This window comes from Dromaius novaehollandiae, chromosome 23, assembly GCF_036370855.1.
Source record: "Dromaius novaehollandiae isolate bDroNov1 chromosome 23, bDroNov1.hap1, whole genome shotgun sequence".
Classification (NCBI taxonomy): domain Eukaryota; kingdom Metazoa; phylum Chordata; class Aves; order Casuariiformes; family Dromaiidae; genus Dromaius; species Dromaius novaehollandiae.
This window is the reverse complement of record NC_088120.1, coordinates 6752905-6777202: the sequence shown is the minus strand read 5'-3', so window position 1 is coordinate 6777202 and position 24298 is coordinate 6752905. Positions and strand designations below refer to the sequence as shown.

At 48.1% G+C, this 24298-nt stretch overlaps 1 protein-coding gene across 1 annotated transcript; it reads right to left on the bottom strand.

Annotated features, from left to right (window-relative positions):
- Positions 1 to 635: 635 nt before the first annotated feature.
- Positions 636 to 23686, bottom strand: YTHDF2 (YTH N6-methyladenosine RNA binding protein F2). Its single transcript, XM_064524973.1, has 5 exons — positions 23383 to 23686; positions 23079 to 23103; positions 22633 to 22712; positions 16801 to 18387; positions 636 to 1577 (listed from the first exon to the last, which is right to left on the bottom strand). The coding sequence occupies exons 1-5, from the start codon at positions 23407 to 23409 to the stop codon at positions 1554 to 1556; spliced, it is 1743 nt and encodes a 580-aa protein (XP_064381043.1). The 5' UTR covers positions 23410 to 23686; the 3' UTR covers positions 636 to 1553.
- Between the last annotated feature and the right edge of the window lie 612 nt (positions 23687 to 24298).

The following is a 24298-nucleotide window of genomic DNA, read 5'->3' as shown; positions in this document are numbered from 1 at the left end:
CACGGGAACGGAGACATCAGCACGCCGTCACCCCGTCCGCAGAACCTCGTCGCTCCAGGCGCAAGGCGATGTGAGCACCGACCTCGATCCTCGACTCAGCTCACCCCCAGACTGACACGCTGCGTTTTGGAAACCTATCAGGGAAGAAGAATACCTTCCCAGGACCAAGCTTATTCCACCCCGGACACCAGGTCTCCTGCTACGCCGGGTTCACTACAGCCACCGCATCGACGTAGGAGGCTGCGGCTCAGACTTGGGGGCTCTGCCTCCCGCCGAAGCCAGCCCCCAGTGCTGGGCATCTTCCTGAGCAAACAGGGACTCGAGCTGCACTGGGGGCTGTGGGAGCAGAAATGCTGCCGGTGGGCTGGTACCGTGCGCTTGGTAGGCACGGAGAGCGGCCATGCCTGCTTCCAAATCAGCCTGGCAAAGCCGAGAGGAAGCTACGCTTCACTCTGAACATGCATTAAAATAATACAGAAGCAAAACGCTGGATTCCAACGCAGAAGGGAAAGCTGAGGTGCACGTCCTTGGTACCCAGAGGCTGGAAGGAGTGCCCAAGCTGCTGCCCCCCCGTGCTACTCCCCTAAGCGAGAGACCACCCAGGACAGTACTCAAAACCGAGCGGCAGACAACAGTGATGCTCAACAGGATCTCACGTTTATTATTGAGAAGTGATTAATGGTGAAAAGAAAGGCAACGCCCATTCCTCATTGGCTTAACAAGAAACTGAAGAAACATATTCACTACACATTTTACAATATTTCTTTTTGCCCAGAATTCATTTTCCTGTAAACAGAACAAGTTTTTACCACTGTTCTCAGCTTTCAAATCAAATTAATCCAGACTTAATCTGTAATCCGTATAATGCACAAGAACAGAACATTTCTTAGGACTCCTAGTACTTGACTTTTGAGTAACAAAGGGTCAGAAAAAATGAACCACCTTTAGACACAACCTTGTGGACAATTTCCGTTCAATTCTTCTTAGGCCAAAACCCCATATTCCTTGTAGAATTCCTCTTCTTCCAGTCCAGGGGGAAGAAAAAAAAGAAAATAGTTACTCCACTTTCTGTGGTGGATGTTACAACTCGGTGTTCCAAGTGCAAATGTCAAAACCAGGGGAAGGAGGCGCAAGGGGGTGGAAGGGAGGGAAGCGGCAGGGTTTAAAAATTAGAGAAAAAAGGCATATGCCACTTACGGACTTTAAAATCCGAAAAAACATAGTAAAAAGACAAAAACAAAGCGTATGCTCTGAAATCACAACCAAAGCCAAAAGAAAGGGGACAGTTTTTACCTATACTCTATCTAGAAGGGATTTTTTTTGTTGTTTTTGTATTTTTTTCCTTTAAGTCCTATGTCTTTTGTGAAATTCCAATACTTTTTTTTTTTTAAACTGCAAGTTTGTAAGAGTCTTTTTGAAGTCAATGAAATTAAGAAAAAAAGTCCTAATTCTCTCTGGGATATTTTTGCTCTTCTTTCTTTCTCTCCTTCTCTCTCTCTGAAAGATAGCTGGGATGCAATCTCTGCTGCAGTCTCTGTGGGAGGGATGGCCTTTTACTTGACACGGCCTTGGCGTTCCTGTAAAAGAAAAAAAATAGAACACATTAGCTTAGAGCAGCTCTTACAAAACTACCACAGCCGAGTGGGAAAGCGATTTTATTCACCCATTTTGCACATCAGCATTTCAACACGTGGAGCCTGTGACAGCAGCCTGTCCCCTGTGAGCAAGGGAAGTCTGAGGAAGTATTTCTGCTTGCAAAGGAGGCACCGCAGCCGCTTACGGCTAACGCGACTACGTATCGCGCTGCATCACTTGGGTCCACCAGCAAATCGTATTTCCCCTTTAGGAGGGCCGTTGCTACCACAACTCCACCCTCCCTTCCTCTCTCCTTGCTCACAGCAACATCTTTCAGGCAGCAAGTGTGACTGGCATTACAGGATCTCCCCAAACAGACATCGCAGAGGTTTTCCAAGCTAGAGGTTAAACAAGATAAACAGAAGGGGGAAGGAAAAAAAAAAGTAAAGGACAAACCAAGGAAGAATTGGTGAAAAAGGGGGAAAAAAGCTAGCTGAGGTCACTGCTGCAGTTTGCAGCTCCAAGCAGTGAGGATCGGGAGTGAGGGGTGACAAAACAAGGCTCCCAACTTCTGGGCGCCCATCTGCAGCACCCCAAGCTCCGTCTTGGGTGCACCACCAGCCTGGAAGCCAGAAGTGAGGAGAGGAGACAGCTCTGTGCTGGTGGCAACACCAGGCACTTGTGCAGTGGGAATCCCCGTGCCGTGCGGGACCAGGCAGAGCGCGTGGATCGGGAAGGAGGAAGGAGGCAGGGAGAACGGGACGCGGGGGCCCTCAGCGCGGCTCTTTGTCCGTCTGCCTGCCAGACCAACACGAGAGCCGGCTCCCCGGGGCCACAGCGGGTGCGTCTCACAGATCCGTGACTTCACCTCAACTCCCGTGGACACATCAAAGCAAGCTGCAGTCCAGACCTATGGAGTAATTATGTCTGCTTCAGTCTGCTGAGTGCATGAGAGCCCACAGCTACCAGCACAACCTCTTTGCTAACACTGAAACCTACTGATGGCACCTCACCCCCAAAATCAACAGGTTCACAGGTCTCCCAGTGACCAGTGCCACAGGGATTTCCTACCCAACTGCTGAAACCGTCCTCTTTACTCATCCACATCCCATCTATCCTTCAACAACTGTAGGGATGCACTGTCCAGACAAGCATTTACACCATGCTGAAGCCTGACAGGCAGCACAGCACCAAATATACCCAGAGATCAAGGGCTATTATATAATCTCCTATGCTAAATACCACACACTGTTAAACCCAAGCAAAACCCAGCAGCTTTGCACAGGAGCAGCTCCAGACTCGCCCAAAGGGTTAAGAAATGCTGCCCAGCCCACATTCAGAGCATTGTTTCCAGATCGTATGACACCACCTCAAAAATAAAGCCTGTCAACAGCTAAAGGGCTCTTGCTGATGCTCCTCCCTGCCTCTTAGCTGCATCTTCTCCAAGCGCAGGCAAGTCCCTGCAATCTCTTGCGCGAAGCGCACTAAAACATGTTGGCTGTAGTTCACATGCTCGGCGCCGGCGCGAGCTGAGCACCCAAGTCAGGACCCACAAACAGCCCTGAGAGATGCCAAGTCCGTACCCGCCTCCACAGGAAAACAGTGCCTCCACTAGGGGCCTGCAAGACAAACTGGGTTTTTCCTCAATTAACTTTAAAAAAAAAAAAAAGGGACACCATCAGGCTACAATAAACTCAAATCCAGCTGCATCGGTTCAGGATACTTCCCAGCGAGCCTGCCACGGCACAGCGCTGGGGCCATGTCCCCCACATCAAGGCAGCAGCAGAGATGCCCACCCACCTCTCCCTGCCCCACGTCACAGCCCTCACGGTAACTTAACCATCAGGCCTGCCCGCCTCTCCCTGCCCCACGTCACAGCCCTCACGGTAACTTAACCATCGGGCCTGCCCGCGCCAAGGCACTGGCTGGCGATCAGAGGCAGCTCGGTGCCAACGCACCTTCCCTTCCTCCTCAGCATCTTGCTGGCAGGGGGAAGCGTGTGGGTTCCTGGAAGAAGTAGAGTCCTGTGCCACCACTGCTAGATCTGGCAAGAGTTTGTCTACTAGAAGCTTCGATCCTGGACTAGCAGCATGTATAGCCAGCTATTCTTAGCAACCCTCCCAAAAAGGGAGGCCTTGCATCCAACCTGAAACAATATGTTCCCCCAGACTTTGGCACGTGCATGCAACGACCCAAGGATCGCTGCAGCTCCGACTCTTCCGCACGAGCTGATCGGCTGCTGGCAAGTGGAGACTGCTAGTTGCCCTCTGCTTCCATTTCTGCACAAGGGAAAAGGAAACAAAACTCTGTATGATACAGCGCACACACCACCCGCCAGGAAGAAGGATTAGGCTAAAGCACACGATCTCTTTGAGAGTATTTGCCCCACATAACTCAATTTCATTCTCTCCTTCTCTCATAAGTCTGCCCAAATTTATTGCAGGTGCCATGTGCTGCTAAAAAAAACACCACCACCCAACAGTCACATAAAACTACCACGGTGGGAAGCAAAACTAGTCTGGAGCATAAAGAAAACCAAATGCTGCAGGGAAAGCCACAAATCAAAATGAAGTTGCCAAGCCCTGTTCCTTCTCCGCTGCCTGGCTCGGCAGCCAGCATGTTACGTTAAACAAGGACAGATGGCAACATGACGCATTCTTTCGGGAAGAAGCTGCAACTGCTTGAGCTAATGCCTCCATCTTCCCAAACGCAGACACGGGTTAAGCTGGCTGCCAGGACTACACAGCCTTCAAACCACCCCCTTCTCCTTCAGCGGTGACGGAGAGTGGCCTGGCCTGGCCTGCAGATGGTGGCTGAAGTCCCTGCTGAGCGCTTCACCCAGTTAGCTGAGCAGATGGACCTGGCCACCGGCCTCATTAGGCTCTCCTCCCTCCCCTGCTGCGAAGGTGACGCTGCTCCTGAGGCCAGTAGACAGTTAAAAGCAGGGGGCAGGAAAAGCAACCGAGCCTCACCGTAAGAGATGACCCCCCCCCAAAATCCTAGGGTGTCAAAACAGAAGACAGCACCTTCAAAGAGCAGTGAGAATAGCTGTGCTCCTGCCCTCAAGTCTATCAGGGGATCGGAGACACGACTGAAGTGAACATCTTAATTTCAGGGTGCATTAGAGAGCAATTTTTCTCAGCCAAGTATTCCATTCAAGTCCTCAGCTATTCAATATAAACCTCGAAATATCAGTGCAGCGGTACCCACTTCCCTCCATCAATGCTTCAAATAGGATCTTCAGGAGTCTGTCATAGAAAAATGCAGCATGAAATCAAACCGCACCTGCTCAGGGTCTGGGGGGGGTTATTTCAACGCAGTCCCGGCCTGCCCTCTGCCAAGAGCAGGGCACGGCGCACGGCAGAGCCTCCACCCCGGAGATGTTCCGGCAGCCTGCCAGAAGCTCTGCTCTGCACCTGCCCGACTGCCCGGGCTCTCGGTTTAGCACACACCGCCGAGGACACTGTGCCATTACTCAAAGGGAGGGAAGTAACAGCTCTCTCCTTCCCACCAATTTCAGTATTGCTCTGCTTGCTCTTCTGTCGGCAGCTTCCCAGCTGCTCTCTTGCATCCCCTCCTAGAGGGGAAGAAAGTGGGGTAAAACCGGGGCCTAGGGGATTTTTACACCATCTAATCTGCCACCCCAATTGCAGCAAATCCCACAAAAGCATCTCGGTCCCCAGGACTGGTGCGGTAAGAAGCGAGACCGGTGTCACAGCAGAGGTGCAAACGCATCCACCAGGACGGATGTCAAAGGCTAACAGTGTCACAGATGCTCATCCTTCCCGGTCCATCCTCCTCTGATCTCAAGGGCACGGGGACGGTGTTAACCTCAAGCCCACACAGCTCGGGGAAAGCCAGGAAAAGGCACTGTACTTAGCATCTGCCTGCACACACCAACGTTTCGGGCTTTGCGCCGGCACACAGTCCCTGGAGGGCAAAGAGATCCTGTCAAAAAGTGTTACATTCTCTCCAGCCGCATTTTTCATTAGACCTGGGCCATGCCTTATTGATCTAAGGGGGAGGAGCACGACAAGAGACACCAGCTCAGACTGCTGTCTCCATCCATCAAATCCCTCAGCAACCAGAGGGCTAAGAACGCTGCGGCACTGAAACGGCTGAAGTGCAAAGTGATACGGTGATGACCAGAAAGAAGCATACCATTGCTCAAATCAAGTGTTGACACCCACACATCACTGCAAGCAAGTCTCTGGGCTGGCTGTGTTTAGAGGCACCGGGCTCAGACAAGGCTGGCTTGTGTAAATAGAAGCCCTCTGTAATCATCCTGCTTAATCCACTTCAGTCATGTCACTGCAGTCCCCAGGGGGTTGCAGCAATGTCACAAGCCAGGTCCTGATAATAGCAACTGAACAAGCTAGTGGAGAAGGCTGATGAGAGATTACTTTATCTAGTCACACTGTGGGGAGCCAACAACAACAAAAGACTCAGAGAGCTCAGAGTTTGTCCCTAGAAATGATGACAATAGGTGATAACGCTACACATTTGTTCAGAGGCTCTTACCTTGATTAACAAACACCATTCGGCCTTAATAACTCCTAAGGCAAAGGTAAGGACATTATTTCCACACTACAGACAGAGAAATGAAAGACTCATCAAAGCCTGCAGAAGAACCAAGAACATGACTCCCTGTTGCACAACCTACAAACTACAGCAGGGGTTTATTTGGTCCAGTCTGATCCAGAGCACAGCACTGAAAAACTAGGCAGGCCACAAAGCACGGTCACAGTTTCAAACAGCCCAGTCCTACAAGCGAAACACATCGCTCTCCAAGCATCAGGAGACAATTACACTACAGCGTGGTCCATGCTGTGCCAGGATCATTCCCCAAAGGGTAGAGACACCCAGCCTTAAGAAATGCACTTGCAGCTCTCACCGAGATCGCACACCTCGCTCGCCAGAACAACTCAGCCCACAGCGCTCGCTGCAACGACAAGGCGTTTTGTTTCTTTGAACTCTCCTCTCAAGTGTGATTCCTGTTCCACGCTGGATGCAACCCTAGCAAACTAACATGTCAGGATTTCCACGTGTGCGTGTGTCTCCAAGGCAGACTCCTGACTTGCCTTCGAAATGAGAAGTTGCAGCAGTCCATCACCAGGGATGTTTTCTCAGACACGCTCTCAGCACAGCTTTCCCAGCAAGATCAGCTGAAAGCACAGCTACGAGTCAGCACAAAAGATGGACAGGAAGTATCGCTTTCTTCTTGTGCTCATCTGCTCCACGTACAGCCTCAAGCCTCAGCTGACATAAGGTTTTCCTACCGTCAGCATCAGCAAGCCAGCAGAGCTACAGCAAAAAGCTACATTCCAGCCTGTCCCACCTATGAGACGGGATACAAGCTCCAGCTGTTTGAAATCATCAGTTACAGTGGTCTGGTTATAGTCAGAAGTCTTTATCCTACCTCCCATTCACATAACAGAGCTCAGCACCAAGAAAGAAGATATGCAAATAAGAAGTCCTTGTCAGGGCAAGAAGACTTGCTTTTGCAACCAAGAACCTAATCAAAACCTAACGAAGCAAAACCAAACATCCACGCAAGCCCCCCCAAGAGCAAACTCGCATCATTTGCTAAGAGCCCAGGCCAAACAGGGACACAGCCGTGCCTGGGCAGCACCTGCGATCCAGACTTCACAACAGAGGTTTGTCAGTTGGGGGGGACAGGACAGAAAGGGAGGGGGGTCCTCAACTAACGCTGAGCGCGGAAGGAAGCACCAGACGATGTCCTAACGTCGCACTAAGCATGCATGGCTGGGCAGTTAGGAAGTTCTGGTTTCCTCTGACAACCTGAGCGCACCACAGCTTTACTAGACACCAATTGCTTCACCATGTAGTCAGAGAGATGAAGTCAGAACAAATAAGGAACAATAAAATGCAATTTTTGAAGCACAGCCAAAACATAACAACACTTGCCCTAACATTTGTGGACATAAACACCACAGTGGTCATGCAGTTTAAATCACACGTTGCATTTCCACGTCAGAACCACCAGTTTGGGGTGAAGGATAAGAAGGGCACAAACAGCGTCAGGTGAGTAGTGGGACTTTCTTTCTGAAGTGGGGGTTATAAAGTGAGATGGTCCTAGCTCTCAGATACTGGTAGGCATACTGCTGTTCCCCCAAATCTTCCAAAGCACCATCAAAACTGATGCAATCCTCTTGCTTAAAACACCACATTTGATAGCGTGGAGGCAGCTCAATTCCCACAAACTTTTATAATTACCGTCCTGTAGAGAGTCACCATCCTGTAGAGCAAAACTTGTGAAGGAAACAGAAGAGCAAATAAACTGAGAACGACTATGAATATTCAGAAGCAAGGGCAACGCAGAGCGGCCCGGGAGGACCTCTGGGGGCAGCTCACACTAGGATGACCGGGCTCCCACCAGGGAATGGAATCGGACTTGCTGGTTTTGGTGCACAAGCAAGATACAGTTGCACAAGTCTCCTTCCACATCACTGAGAAGGAAAAAATTCTTCCCTGCCTTATATCAGTCTTTATTCTTCCCTACCACTACGTGGGATGAGAGGTTTTGCCATTTTTTGGCATTTGCTGCAGCTCGGGAAACCAAAAAGGCAGGCTCCCAACACCAGTTTAGTGACTTTGCTACAAGCTTCCTCTCACACTCACCTGTAAAGTTACAAGAAACTCATCAACTTCACCATCAGGGAGCAAGCAAGGGTACCGCAGCAAGCCGGCCTGCTCTCTTCCATTTACCACAACCAACACTACCCAGAAACAAGAGTCTCTAAAAAGCTACTCGTCTCCGCACCCCAGCTCGCTGATGGGGTCAGCAGCCCCTTTGCACAGTCCAGGCTCGACACCGTTAGGTAAGGGAAGAAGTTGGGTTTCCCTCATAATGCAGAAAATAAAACTAATAGCATCGATTAAAGTAACAGGAATAGTTAACATGAAAGTTGAAGCAAAATAGCATTCACCAAGGGCTCCTCCAAACACTAAGACACAGTTTTGATTTACACCAGATACAGCAAGGTGCTTTTCTTTCCTCCCCTACAGACAAGCGTTCATCCTCACGGTGCATCACACGAATGGTGCTTTACGAGTTCGGTTCTCTTAGACAATAGCTCATAGCTCAGACACTAAGTATCAGCACTGGAAAATCTGTACCACACGACTTGTTTGGAAAGTGAAGTATCCCCACTTTCACATCTCAAAACCTTCACAGCTGTGAAGTTAATAACGCATTTGTTCTAGTCTCTGCCACACCACGGAAGCGCAACGCTAAGGCTCTCGCACGCGGATGACCTAGGGAGCTTCACTGGAATTTGTGGTTCAATATATTCATAAAAGATCTAGAAAAGGGAGTGAATAAAGTGATAGTTTACTGATGATACTAAGCTATTCAGGGTAATAAAAATAGCAGCCAACTGTGAAGAAATGCAGAAGGACCTTGTATGAAAAGGCAGCTGAACATTCAAGTAGGCAGACCAAATTCACTGTAGATAAATCAAGTGACGCACATGAAAAACACTGTCCTAGCTTGACGTACAAGATGACAGGCTCCAAACTGGCCATTAACATTCAGAAACACGAGCTCAAGGTTGCAACGGATAATTCTAGGAAAATGCCTACAATCAAAAAAACAAACATGATCTGGAACAGAACACATCGCCGTGCTTTTATACAAAGCCAGGCTGCACCTCTCCCTTGTAACTCTGCTCCTCTCCATCTCTGCAGGGATGCAGAAAAAACTGGAAGAGAGTCAGAGGAGAGCAATGAGGCTGATCAAAGGTACAGAAGGGTTTCCATCTGCAGAAACACCACCTACAGCTCTCAAGCCTGGAAAAGAGGTAACCGAAGTGGGATGTACAAGCCGAGCGGGCACAGAGAGTACACTGAAATCAGCTGTTCACCACCCCTTCCAGTACCACAAGAACTGGGGGACATCACAGGGTGCTAGCGGGTGGCAGATGCAAAACAAACCAAAGGTGGTGGTTCGTCACACAACACAATTAAGCTGCAGAGCTCGTCACCACAGGATCCTGTGGATGCTCAAAGAACATGTCAAAATATTGGACAAGAAGGGAAATCATGAGCTGTTAAACACAAAGATGCATCCTCCGGGTCCAGAAATTCCTGAGCTGCAAATTGTTAAAGGCTAGGAAAACCTCCAGAGATGGATAAACACATGCTTGCGCTGTCCTTACAGTAATTTGCTCCTGACCGCTGTTAGCTGCACACAGAGCTTTTTACGTAGAAAAGGGCAAGGATGCTCGAGCAGCACCTCTCTGCGTGTCCATATCTGCAGGTCAAATACCTTGAAGTCCGAGGTGAAGACTCACCTTCTCATACACCATGCCGCAAATGCTGCGGACAGACACGCTCAGCGCCCAGGGAAGCTGGACTCAAAGCCACGGTCCGCACTACGTGACCCGCGGGGCGGGCAGACTGCCTTCGGTGCAGGCCACGGTTTGGCTCCTTCGACCCAGACACCAGCAGTCACAAGAGATGCGATATGAGACTACGTGGACTTATGATCTGACCCAGTGCAGTTGTTCTCGCATTTGAGGCCTAAAATACTAGCTCAGCCCCAAACAAGGCAGAACAAGTATTTTATGCCACAAGAAAAAACACAATATTCTGTATAATAAAAGGACAAGAGGAAATATATTTAAAGCTGAAGTAAAAAAGACAATATTCCCTATAGCCTTTTGTGTGCTCCATCATTTCACTGATATTTGAAAGAGAACACATAGCAATATGCATTGGACACAGTTTTATTTTGTTTTTTTCTTTAAACATATCAAGAGCATCAGCCGAAACCAAGATCAGGATGGTCTGCAAGGGGACATAAGGCTGACAATCAGGACTTCATGATTTCTTAGAGACTTACAAACAGTGACAAAAAATTCTCCGAAATCATTTTATAAGAGATGGCATCAAATTAGAATTAGTAGAGCTGATAAAGTGGAGCAATCTGTATGGATAAATACAAGGAAGGAAACTAAAACACTTCGATTTCAAGATTAGAAGCAGAAGAGAGTTTCGGTTTACTTAGACAAAGTTTAGATTTTATCTTAAACTTTCTACACTGATTCTCCACGACAAGAAACAGCTACGCAGTTAAGCAAAGCCAGCTCAGCATTGTCCTTTTAATAAAAAAAAAAAAATCTAATGGTATGGAACCAGAAACACAGTCTTCATTTCCAAGTTCCTTCCAAAGAATGGCTTACAAAACCCAAATGCTTTATTATTAACTGCTCAAATGCACTATAACATGACTTCTGCTTCAATTAAAAAGCCTCACACTGGGCAGCTAGTCACTGCAAAGAGCTACAATCAAGTCTCTATTCTGGTGATCAGCTCGGATAATGACAATCCTTGTTAACCAAGACTTCCTTGGATAACTTTGCTGCAGTAAAAGCAGAGTGGCACTGTTTTAGTTGGCAAGTTTCCAGCGTTTTGCACCACTGAGGAATCAGTTTATTAACTCGTGAGGCCACAGGAAAGTACGAGTGCTACCAGCTACAAACAAGAACATCCAGGAAAATAAGAGAGGGTCCTAATAGTTGCAGCTAAAACGATCGCCCCGTACAGAAAAAGCCTCCTAAATGAATACCTGTCACGTAACACTCTACAGAAGACACAAAAAGAAAGCAACATCTTTCAGACATAAAACTGTTGTCGAATTACGGCATGGTTTAAAACACGCGAGAAGCGTTGCGCGTGAAGCTGCTCTCGCTGGGTTGCACGAACACAAGGCACACGTATCAACGCATTTCTGCGGTTTTCCCAGGATCCTAATCAGCTTTAAGCCATGTCTTGTGACCCATTGTACTTCTGCACTGGATAGAAAATCCAGGCAACGGAGCATTACCCATGTCCCGATGCACTGTGCTTTCAGGAGACAAAATGGCTGACAACCACTCAGCTTCACAGGAGAATCACTTTTCCTGGAGAAATAGCTGTAATCAAATAACCTGAAATACAACACCTCTGTCAGTGGCTATTAACCTCAGTGTCAGCAAATTAGCCGTAACACTTTAAAAATATCATCACCGATGACATCTTATGCATGCCTTTCTTGCACACCAAGATCTCCATGTTGTTTCTAGGGAATTAGCCAACCACACATACAATTGCAACTCAATTGTTAGAGAAGGGAAGAAGGTGGTTTTTTTTTTTTCTAAAGACATTATGAATATACTAATGCTTTCAGATGAATGAATGCATTAACATATCTGTACCAGATGAGGGTATTCTGCAACTGAGGGCTGCATTCGCTCAGCCGAGGTGAAGATAACACCCTGAAGCAGAAGGTGGATGGCGGGGAGGGGGGTGAGAAGCTTTTCCCACACCAAGCAGCCAGCAAGGGAGCTGGCAGCAAGTTCACAAGAAAAGGACCTTGAAGAAACTCCCTTCACTCAGGGCCATACCTGTAAGAGGTGCGAGGTCTCCTCAGCCCTTACAGCCTGCACTGCATTTGACCCAGTGACCCAGAGCTGAGAGGCTCTGAACCCGACTACCAGTCCTCATGAAACAATTTTAAAACTCATCTTGACAGCTCCCAGAGACCAGCTTCAAAAGCAGCGAGCTGACTTTAAACAACGTTATTTTAAAACGACTGCTAACAAGATGTTAACATTAAGACTCAGCCATGAGAAACTGGAACAGGCTTGCTTTTTTACCACTCAACTTCCACTTTAGTCGCAGTGAAATGGCTTCCAGCTACTCCTGTTTTACACATGAGGAAACACACTCCCTTGTCCTGCAGCAGAAAACACTAATTAGAGCAAGATCTTAACCCCCACCCCCCCATTTCTACTGCCTTTAAGAGAATACAGAGCTAGAATATAACCAAAAATACGTGTGAATGTCCTAAGTGCTTCGCAGTGTTGGCTTAAAGGTATCCTAAGCACAAAGCATGGTGTATGTCAAACAACTAGTAACAACTCCTGGAACAAGCAGCATGGTTTACATTTCCTCTGCTCCTGAACAACGACAAACATATGAGCGTGGACACACACACGCATGATTTAGAAGACCTGGAATTAAACTGAAAGATGTACATTACAGAACAGCAAAGGGTATTCACAGCAAGGAAATTCTGTCCTGGTACATCAATCAACCCCTCTGTGGCCAGTATTTGGAGCAGAAAGAGAGCAAATAGCCTTGGGATCACTGGATGAAAGGAACTGTGCAAGTGCAAGCACTATTCCCTTACTATCGCAGGAAATGCTTGGTTTTGCCTAGGTAGGCAATATCCAGGAACCAAATCTGTTTCATATACAGTCAGAAACATTATCCTGTTGAATTTGGCAAAACCAAAAGCAAACGCAGCATTAGCCAGGATGGTGGTAACAGAGGAAGAAAGAAGTGCTATTCCACTCTCTAGAATAACGCTTTTTCCTCCCAGCAACTACAAACTTTAAAGACAAAACCCCTCAACTCTGCAAAATACAGCAGAAAACATGCCCTTTTAGCAGTGACTATGCAATAGCCTGCTAGTTTGAAACAGGCTCATACAACGCCACTTAGTTTTCCCTTAGATCACACCTTCTAAGGGGACAGCGACACTTACCACCATTAATATTCCTTATTCCACAGACAGTGTCAACCGAGACACAACGCGACACATGTCAGGAACTAATAGTCCCAATCTGGCAAATCACACATTTCTATTTCGAGGCTGGTATACCTCAGCATGCAAGTCAACCCCGCACGGCTCATCCTGACTCAATACCCACCTAAGTCCCTATGCAAAGCATCTCTTATCAACCGCAAAGCAAACATGACCACTGACCACGCTGGTCCCCGAAGGGACAGGCCAGGACTGGTTTTCACACAAAGCCCTTCCTAAAATCCCTGGTGCCTGCAAGAAGCCAAGTACCACAAGCCCTTGGCAAGGCAACGGGAGAGAGAAAGAACCAAGCTAAGCTCCCCTTAGAGCGTGAGTTTTCACATATCTTGTTTTTCAGAAAAGAAAACACAAGATGTTACCTTCTACATGCAAGATAGAGATCTGAGGAGGTTCTGCTAAGACTTTTACACTGAGGTCAGTGCAACACTCCTAGAAACAGAGATGTGTTATCATGGTCTAGTTTTTTTAATTAAGACAAAGCAATCTTCACATGGAAAAAGCTGGTGACATGCTCTACCTCAAGAGCAACTTCTTGAAGCCTTTGACAGACCTAAGCTAGGTCAGGTAACGCTGTACTGGCAATCAGTTGCATTAGTTTTGGCTAAGAGAATGTCCAAACCTTAAAAGATTAGTAACGCAAAATGAGACGCTCCCAAGAAACAGAGATGAGCCTCTCAGGATAAGAACATGGAAGGGCACAGGCAGCAGAAAAGGACAACCAAGGGCATGATTTCGATTTTTTGAACACGAACCTTGCAACTTCCCTTCGCTGGCCAAAGGGAACAGCACAAACACTAAGCAAAGCATTTTTCATATGATTTCTTGGAACTATTTTAAAGAACTCTAAAGAAATGAATCTAACAGCAAGAAGCGTAAAAGAATATTCAAGAGTTCCCAGACTTTCACAAGAGCTGGTCCATCTGTTCCGGTAGCAAGCAGGAATAAAGCTGCAAATCAGACAAAGGTTTAGGCAAATTTGCAGCCAAATGAAACAATTGTAGCTTGCTAGAAGTTCAAAACAAGCCAAACCTTGAGACATTTAAGCTTCAAGGAACAAGAATGCAGAACATTAACATATCACCCTCATCCAAAGACTGGTGGCAGAGACAAAGAGCTTGGAGCAATAGGATTTCCCCAACATAAAAGGAGCTTGACAGACCACAGGCAGGGAGTCTGCACCATTAACTGCTGCCAGAACAGTATTTTAACCTTTCGGTGCCCCAACTCCGGTTTGTGAATTTTTTTCAGGTGACCAACTGAGATGTTTCAAGGCAGGCGTTACATGGCTTGTTTTTGCCAATTACCGCTCACCCCGGTGAAAGCCCAACAGGACTAAATCCCAGAAACCCCTCCTTGAGCAAAAACTATTGCTCCTCAGCGAAGCCCTGAAACAGCAGTTACAGAAACCTCAAGCATCTTCACGGCTGCGTCAGAGAGCAGTCCAAGAGGTCAAGCTGTTGCTGAAAGAAAGACCAAGTCACTTCCTCCACGCCGGATGTTACAGGGCAGGGGCCCAGAACTGTAACAAAGACTGAGTCAATAGTAAAAAGCAAACATCAGTTTTATATCTACAGGAATCCTTCCTTGCCTATGAATTCCAGAGACATATGACTAAGTTCCCTTTGAAAGAATAAATGTTTTCCTAATCAACTGCTTTGGCACTCGAGTGCCACACTGAATCAACTCAAACATCGTTTAGAAAGGAGGCTCTGGTGCACTAAACGTCTGTCAGCTACTATTTCTACTTTTGACCTTTATGTGCGAACACATCTCAAAGAAACTGAGGCAACCAGGGGAGGAGCTTACAAAATACAATTGAAAAAATGAGGAAAGCTGTTTTACTTTTTTTTTTTTTATATGAGACAATTGTTAAGTCACATTTTTATGATCTTACCAATTTTCAGATGTTACAAACGATTGCAAATACAGAAGCTTCCCTGCAAGAGAGAGACTGTTCATCTGTCACCTGTTCTTCTGGCCTGTCCCTCTCATCTGCTTTTCCTTCTACGCATTTACATTTACCCAGTATTACTCTTTCCCTCTATCCACTCCCCACTTGCCCTCTGGGAACTTTTCTCACCCGTCCCCTGCACGTCCCTTTCTCACACGGCAAATCCTGTTGCTCCCGACAAATCGAATACAGAGCACAGAGGATGCACTTCCTAAGATGTCCCATAATTAATAATGATTTCTAATTGTATTTGAAGTCCCTGTTACTACCCAATTACCACTTCAATACAGCATGGATATCAAGTGAAAAACTTCTAGGATGTGAAGTCACATGAACATTCAGGTTCTCACAAAAATCAAGCCAGCTCCACATAAAAAATTAAGGAAACTGTTCATCTCCATGCCTCCCTTACAGATTTCCTTCAAGCATTGTAAATGCTAGAATATCAGTTGCAAAATGCGACTATCTTCGTATGCCAGTGATCATATTAACACAGACAACACCAAGATATCTATCAAAAAATTAAAAATGGTGTTCACTGTCATGGTAAGCAGGCTGCAGCTCCTGATTAAGTTCTTCAGCTACTGGGTGGAAAATTCCCTGTTGCTGAGACTAAAGAGATCCTCAGAAAACTTGGCAAACCACCAGAAAGCCGTGCTAATGCTAATTTGCAATTACTGTTTTGATCAAATACAAGCAAGATCCCTATTGTGGAGAAGGTCAGCTACAGGTGAATTTAGCACACAGCTGCATCCGAAAAAAATTCAAGGCCCACAGGTCACTGAATTTCTTATTAATTCCAGAGTTTGGGCAGAATTTTCAATTTGCTACAAAGAACACTTTGAAAACTGCAACCCTCCAGTTAAGCCAGTGATCACAGCAGGCTTCGAGCTGATGGACCCCAGTGGCAAGGCAGTGCGGTTGCAGGAAGGCGGTCGGTGCGGTTGGCATGCCACGCTACGCAGGGCTGTGCGGTGCGGTGCTAACAGCGGGTACAGCCTACCTGCTTCAAATACATAAGAGCTCGCTGCCAAGAGGAACAGAATGACCTGCTCTGTGTCCACAGGAGAGAGGACAAGTAGTCACAGACTTAAATTGCAGCAGGGGAGATTTAGGTTGGGCATTAGACAAAGCCTTCTAACAGGAAGGATAATTAAGCATAGGAATAGATTGCCTGGGGAGGGACGGGAACTGCCATCACTGAAGGTTTTACAAGTGGTGCGAAACAGCTGTCATGCTGATCCCACTTTAGGTAGGGAGTGGATTAGATGGCCTTTCACAGACCCGGCTCTATTTTCTGAAGATCCCCAAAAGCCCCCACCAGCCTCTTACTTTGCACCATTCTTATCCAAGTGCTGACAATAGCGTAAAAATAAATTTTGATCTGTCTGGTGACTACGGTACTCAGGGAAGTTTGAGATTTACAGCACCTGAAGGGCAGCCGATCGCAGGCAGGGTCTGTGCAAGCTTCCGCACACAGCTCTGCCAGGACGCTGGCACCCACTCGCCTGCAAGCACACAGCTAGCCAAGAAGCAAACTGCTGCCTACCAAGCTCGTTCGCAAGCCCGTGCCTTCAGGCTACTGCTTTAGCCCACGGCAGGGTAGCCTTCGTCCAGCTCCTGCCCCGCAGCACCGCGCCCAGACAGACAAACAATTTACCTTTTTAACATTTTCCTCCTCCTCTTGGCGTTTCTCATAGTGTGAGAAGTCATCAAAAATGGAGGTGGTGTGCTTGTAGGTGGCAATGATTTTCAACACCTGCTTAGCCTTTTCCAGAGGCACCTCCTGAGTGTCCCTGGAGTTGGTCACTGGTTTATTCTCGTTGTTCTCTAGGCGGATGTGCCGCAGCTGGCTGTTGGGAACGTCCTTCACAAAAATCCACCTGACATCAAAACGTCCCTTCCACTTGTCCTGGGACCACACACCCGCACACGTGTTATAGTCCACAGCAGATTTCATTTCTGCTACTCCGCAGAAGTGACCACTACCGTTGACACTGAACAGTAAGTAAACGGGGCCTTTCCCGTTCATGGAGCGATAGGCAGCATCCAGTCTCTTGTTGCCATGCTCTGTACTGCACCAGATGTTGTATTTAATGGAACGGTGGATATCGTCCTCAGAGTAACTCTTAATGATGAAAACCCGGCCATGTTTTGGGTTCCAGTCAAAATCCTTGGGATTGTAGTTGTTGATAGATCTCAACTTCTCCAAGACTGGGTGCGGTTCTGAAGGAGCAGAACCAGAACTAGCTTGAGACTGTCCCACTCCATTACCATCCACTCCATTTTGACCAAACCCATTGCCACGGTTTCGGGGTGCAACCCAGCGGGTGGGCTGAGCCGCCTGTTGCGGCACAGGCAGCTGGGCTGGCTGCGGCGGCGGTGGGGGCAGCGGCTGTGGCTGTTGCCCGGCCGAAGCCTGCGCCACTGGTGGGCTGTTATTGATCTGCTGACCCACCGGTTGGGGGGACACCTGGGCTGGCTGCTGACCAATATTCTGAACTAAGGCCTGGGAAGGGGCTTTTGCCACCGGCCCTTTGTTATCCCAAGTTCCAATATCCATGTTATGTTTTATCGGAGGCGGTGGAAGACTTGAACCTGCAATGCCGTTCTTGGTCTTCAGCTTGGGCTGCTGCTTAGCCGGTTTGCTAGCGATGTCAGCCCAGGACGTTGGCTTCGGAGGAGCAATGGTAGCTGGAGGCAAACTGTTAGATGCCACAATATTACTGGTAATGGATCCGCTACCAACAGCCGAACCAACAACTTTTGGGACATTGCTTGCAACATCTGTGCTGCCCAGCTTCAGGGCTGCCATCCCTTGGTCTATGGTATTCATGCCGGGAGCCTTGTTCAGAGTTTCATTAGCGAAGGCAGACTGTCCATCAATCATGGCTCCACCCAGTGAGCTAGGGGCATAAGCATAATTGCTACTATATCCAGAGCTTTGAGTGGATTGTCCCTGAGAACTGTTATTCCCCCAAGCCGAAAAGTCAATCCCACTTGGAAAGAAGTTAAAGCCATGCTGCCCGAGAAACGGAGTGCTGCCAAGGGCCCCTGGCTGCCCAAACATCGCATCTGGGAGAAAGTGAGGCTCCCCGTTGCTCAGCTGTCCGTAGGAGGTTAGGTAGGGCATGGGTGGGTCACCCCCCGTAGACCAGGCAGCTTCGCCTAAGGAGTAGGAGAATCCAATGGATGGACTGTAGTAGCTTGGTAAGTAGGAATCAGACATTGCAGTGTATGCATTATTCTGAAAAATAAAAATAAGCACTGAATAGTTAGAATAAGCAGAACAGATTTCAAGGGACCAGGAATAAAAGCCATCTTAGACTTCCCATGCCCCACCCCTCCCTACCTTAGGGCTGGGCAGATAAACAGGCCTGGCCTTGAAACGCCTCCTTTGTTAGAAGTACTCTAAAAACAGTTTCATTGCCAGAAAGATTAAACACAAAGGCTTAACAAGCTTCTCGTTCTAAGATGAGAAAGCATTGTGTTCCTGATGTCTGATATGGGCCTGGACGCTGAACTGCCTCAGAGCTCCTGCTCAGGCTACGAAATCAGTATCTTATCGAGCATACAAAACATACTTTCGGTATCTAATACAAAAGAGGGCTTCTCTTGCCTGTGTAATGCATGTATCAAACCTCACTTTGCTGTTTGTTTGACAGAGGCTTTGGGGGAAGGAGGCAGAGGGAAGTGGAATGCGCACGGAAAAGGTCCGGTGGAAGTATGCTGCCAAAATCATGAATGCCCCCAATTGTCTGTATTGCAAGTCACTTCCTTAAAGTGATTATCCATGAAGATGGCTTTATCCGCACAATTTAATATTTCAGAGTTCAAAACATTCCGAGAACCTGCAAGCAAAGAGGGATGCAAACCTCATCCTCAAAACAAACTGCTCCAGTGCTGCAAGCACATACTAAAAAAATAACTAGAAAAAATGGGGAATAATCAATAGTGTTTCAATAGGAGCCTTTTACAGCACAGCAACAACGCCAGCACACGAAAGCAGGCTTCAGATTTGGAGGGCAAAAAATCGCTCCATGTTTTGGTTTCCCTTTTAATGTCCGAGTAGCCTTTAGGTTATGAAAACAAATGTCTAATTTTACAATTAGGAAACTCTCAGACATCACTAAGATTTCCTTACATGAAAAACATCTGTCATTTTGTAGTCAAACCAATGCTCCCTCCGGGGAGTTGTTAAACCCACACTAATGGACATTATCATCTAGTAATTTGAACCTGTGTGCACAGCCCTAGCGCTATATAGCGACTTGCATGCCAACCCAATGCAGACGAAATGAAAGTCAGGTTCAGTTCCCATTTAAAAGCTTGGCTTGCAGCAGGCTCTGCTCCATTTTTCGTTGAATCATGTTTTCATGTGCCAAGTGCAGCTCCCAAAGGACTTCATGCCATACTGAAATCTATGGAGGCTCTCAAGATGGCTCTGGCACCCTACAGAAATAGCAGTCCTGCCTCTCCACCTCCCGCTGAGTTAAACGAAAACAACAGGTTATACCTAGCCCCAATTTACAAAAATTAACAGGAATTATTCCACCTGATGTTTTCAGAGACAAGGTTTATTTTGTTGTATTAAACACTAAAAAGCCTTTTGTGGTCCTTTGTAATGTCAATACAGGAAAACTTAGAGACCCTCTAACCTGTTTTCCCAGACAAGAAGGGCAAAAAACATTAAAAAAAACAAACTTAAGTCTTATCAGGGGTACAATTTTAATAATGCAGGAACTCAGTCCTGCAAAACCCAAACCAACAGAACAGTCTTTAGGGTTCAATCTATCCAAAAGTTGGCAGCATAAACAGTGACATTGACTCTAAAGCGTAATTTGTAATGCAAATAAAGGAACTTAACAGAAAGTTAAGCCAACAAAGTATCTTCGAAGGATAATATCAGTTTTAAGGGTAACTGAATACACTATCCTGGAAAGTGGCTTTAATGGAATATGCACATGCCAGCTTATACTTAAAACCTGAACCTAAGAGACAGAGGAGCAGAGTTTTGTCTCTGCAAGCTTCTCCCTCAAAGTGCATAAAGCACATCACTGCCAGATGGAAATCTGGTCTCCTGTCACCTCTAAATCGTCTTCTATGCTGTTATATGTTTAACTTCAAGAGCTAGCTTAATACAGACTACATTAAGGTACCAGCTGTAGAATATTCACCAGCTATACTCACACAACAAAGAAGGAGCACAACAGTTAACTAACAGCTGAGAGCCATCAGTTCAGAGCACACTGAAGACAGGCCCACTGCTCTTAGCTGCCTGCCTCAATTTCTAGAGCTACACTTTGCTAACACGCTCCCTCGCTCTGCTACACTGCACTCACACAACTGACACAGTTACTGATTATCATGCAAATAAAACTTCACCAGCTTTTAATTCTCTCCAATGACTAAGACTTTTTGCACAGTTATTTCCTCAAATTCACTACTCCTCTGCACCTCTCCACCTCAGACTACAACTGGTGTTTGGGCTTGGTTATTGTTGCTGTTGAGGTTTGGGGTTTGTTTTTTTTTTTTTCCTAAACTGTTTAAGAATCACTTACTGCATATCTGAGCTTTAAACTATACAGTAACCTAATTTACTAAGCTGACAAGTTAGTAACAGTCACACCTGAAATAGCAGCCCCTGAATTAAGAGCCATGAAACCTTGCGACTTAGTTACCTAGTGTTTGCGTGGATAAATCTGAAAGCAATTTCAAAAACATTCCCATCACTCTACAGCAGTTGGCTGCATTTAATTCATTTTTCTGAGCCTAATCTGTAATTCCCTCTCCCATCTCAGCAACACCATGGTCACCTCAAGACTGAACCCTGGGTTTTTGTTCTCTATTATATGAAGTGTCTAAATACAGATGAGAGCAGAAGAGCAATACAACATAGTGAGAAAGTGAGATAACGAAGTCACCCTAAAGTTTCATTCAAAGTTAGCATAGCATTTTACCTCACTCTTCATGAATTTCTAGAGCAACACCCCAGCTGCATCTCCTGGGGAATGCACCAATCACTTTTTTTCCTTCCTTTTTATTTCTTTAATATTTTTACCAGTTTGTGACATACATAAAGAGAAGAAACTAAATATTTTAAAGTTATTATTAAATACAGAAAATATAGAGTAAAATAACACTTTGCTTCTAACATTATAATAACATTCACTCTACTTAGGAGATTTAAATAAAACTGTACTCTGCATGAACTATTTCCATGTTCAGAAGGAGCCCAGAAATTGGTGACATTAATTTCTGGGACAGAAAAAAACACTATTAAATGATTAGAGCAAGAAAAGTAGCTAGATTTATTCAAGGCCTAAGGAACAAATCACTCTCACTCACTTTATGCAATTCAAATCTAGGCTTGTAGCTTTTCAGGGAGATAAATGTAGTAAATGTTCTTAATGGACATGCTGAATTCTGAGGATTACAGAAGAGTTGGCAGGACCTTAAAGAATATTTACTCTTACATTTTTAGCACAAAGTAGGAACATACTTGTTGAAAATGAAACCAAGACAGAAATCTGTTCTTGGGTTCAAAAAAAAAAAAAAAAGTATCACAACTACCAGAAAAATATATGTTGACTAATAGATACAACAGAAAAGAATATAGAAAGGGAAAAAAAACAGAATAGCTTATTTTTATTAATCACAACTGGGGAAGAAAAAGGAGCCAACAGAAGGAACTAAGTGCTCCAGTCTTACTACTGATGTTTATCTATAATGCTTACTTGTAATATCTAATCAGCTGAACTCCATCTGTTATGTGTCACTCTCCTACTGCTCATAAAAAAAACCCAGTTAACAATGAAGCTAATCTTAAATAAAAAGTTAAGAGGAAAAGTATCTGGAAGTGAGACTTCCAGGAGCTAATCACAAACTCCATCTCAACTTTTAATTAAAAGTTTTTAAAAAGTCTTTATAACATTTATCATATCTGTGTTCTGGGGGGTTTTTGGTAAAAACTAGAGAAAACCCCATGACGTGCATTTTCAGTTTGATAGAGATAAGAACATTGATAATATCCTCCAAAAGCCTCCAGAGCATTACTGCACTTTACTAAGAAATTTCACAATGCAACACAGTGTATTTGCTCTTACAGCATAAAGAACCAGAAACAAGCAAGGAAGCTGTGGCATAACAGTAAAACTGAAAGATCAGAAACAGTAACTTCAAGGTAGTTAATAATTCCTGTCACTGAAAAATGAGCTGAATTCTAAACCATAGGAAGTCCTTACACCCAGAAAAGTTACTAAAACATTTACACCTAACACCCCGCAACCTAATGGCGTTCAGTAGTTTCTGTATGGAGAAACATACAGATAAACTGGATGTTACCATCACTGCTACAGAAAGCTGGCGAACATTAAACACAATTAGCGGAGACAGGGAACAAAAATGATGCCAAATCTGCCTTAGCTAGAGAGCAGCAGGAAGTCAGGGGACTTTTGGCACGTCCTGCCCGTTAGCAGGCACTCTTACTCACCGGCCTGGCCTGGGGGCTCAAGTAGGGTTCAAAGTCATCATCATTTAACCCATCCTTCTGATGCACAGATCCATTTTGCACTGAGAAAGAGAGTCACAGCGTTAGAAATAACTCCGCGAGTAAACCCAAACACGAACATTTGCCAATTTAAGATACTTAAAGACAGACCTCAGAGCACAACTACACCCCGGTGCCTCGGAAGATACCGCGCTTAGCCCGACGGAGGGAGGAAACACTCGCCAGCGCGCAGACGAACGCCCTGCTCACCAGAAAGTTTCCCCGGCCCCAGAAACCGCGGCTCATTTCACAGCTCATAATTTTTTCCAGGCCGCTTCAGTCCCCGCGAGCTGAGGATGCAGCCGGGAAGCGCAGCGGCAGACCCTTCCCGGCCTCCCCCCCGCAGGACACCCGCGGCCCCGCCGCCCCCGGGCCCCGCCGGCGCTCACCTTTGTTGCCTTGGCCCTTGGGTCTCTGGCGCGGCGGCGCGGCGTGGAGAGAGAGAGGGAGAGCGGTGAGTCAGGGGGGAGCGGCGGCGCCGCGGGCGGGGGGGGGGGGGGGGGGGGGGGGGGAGGCCCGGCCGGGCCCGGCGCGGCCCGCGCGCACGATGAGGCGCGGCCCTGAGGGGGGGAGGCGGCCGCCGCCCGAGCCCCTCCGCCGCTAGGCCCGAGCCGCGGCCTCGCCTAGCGGGCCAGGCCCGGGGGAGGGGGGAGGAAGGGGGGGGGAGGCCGGGCGGCGGCGGCGGGGCCCTACCTGCTCCAGGAGGCTGCTGGCCGACATGGCTCCGCGGCGGGGCTGCTGGCGGGGCGGGGCGGGGGCGGGGCACCGGGCGGCGGCGGCGGCTTTGTCCGGGCGGCGGGGCGCGGGCGCGGCGCGGCTTCCTGGCGGACTCCGACTCGCCCGCGGCGGCTGCCTGGCTCGGGCGACGCTCTAGCCACCCCCCCTCGCCTCTCCTTCCGGCCCGCGTCTATGGCCCAGGCTCGCCGCCTCGCGCCCACACGCGCTCCCCGGGCGTCACGCGGCACAGCGCGCGCGCCGCGCTCCCAGGCACAATGGCGGGGGGGGGGGGAGGGGGGCGGAGGCAGGGCGCGACGCATGACGGGCCGGCGGAGGACCCGGCGGGCCGAGGCAGCCAGCGCCCCCGTGCGGCCGGGCGCGGGCGCTGCAGGCGGGGGCCGTGGGGGGGCGCCTCTTAAAGGGCCAGGCGCCCCCATTGCCCGGCCGCCCCCGGGGTGGGAGGGAGCCGCCCTGGGCGGAGGCGCTCGCTGGGGACGAGGCCGCGACCCTCGAGGCGGGCGATGCCCGCAGCATCGAGCCCCCCCGGCGTGGGGGACTCCGCCATCACTCCCTGCCAGGCGGAGGGCGATGCCCCCGCTCCGGCCCAGCCGCTTTCCCCGTGGCTGAGATCAGAGCGGGGCCCCCGCCGCGTCCCTGCCCGGCCAGGGCCACCCCCAGGCGGGGAGGGGGCGTCCAGAGCCCCCCAGCGTGCACCCCCGGCACGCAGGGCCCACCCCCCCCCCCCGCCTAGGCCCCATACGGCACCGCAGAGCCTCGTGCCGGGGCGGCCACGCACGGCGGGGCAGGGGACGAGCCCCCATGGGCGCCTGCAGAGGCCCCACAAACTCGGTGCAGGGTTCGCCCCAGGCGCCTGGGTCAGGGCTGCGCGTGG

Bases quoted from the DNA above. Each gene is read 5' to 3' on its own strand.
- YTHDF2 (XM_064524973.1), bottom strand. From the start codon at position 23,409: ATGTCGGCCAGCAGCCTCCTGGAGCAG. The intron at 22,713-23,078 runs GTGAGCGCCGGC...TCTCTTTCTCAG, and splicing joins CAAGGGCCAAGGCAACAAAG to TGCAAAATGGATCTGTGCAT. The intron at 18,388-22,632 runs GTGAGTAAGAGT...TTTATTTTTCAG, and splicing joins TGAGCCCCCAGGCCAGGCCG to AATAATGCATACACTGCAAT.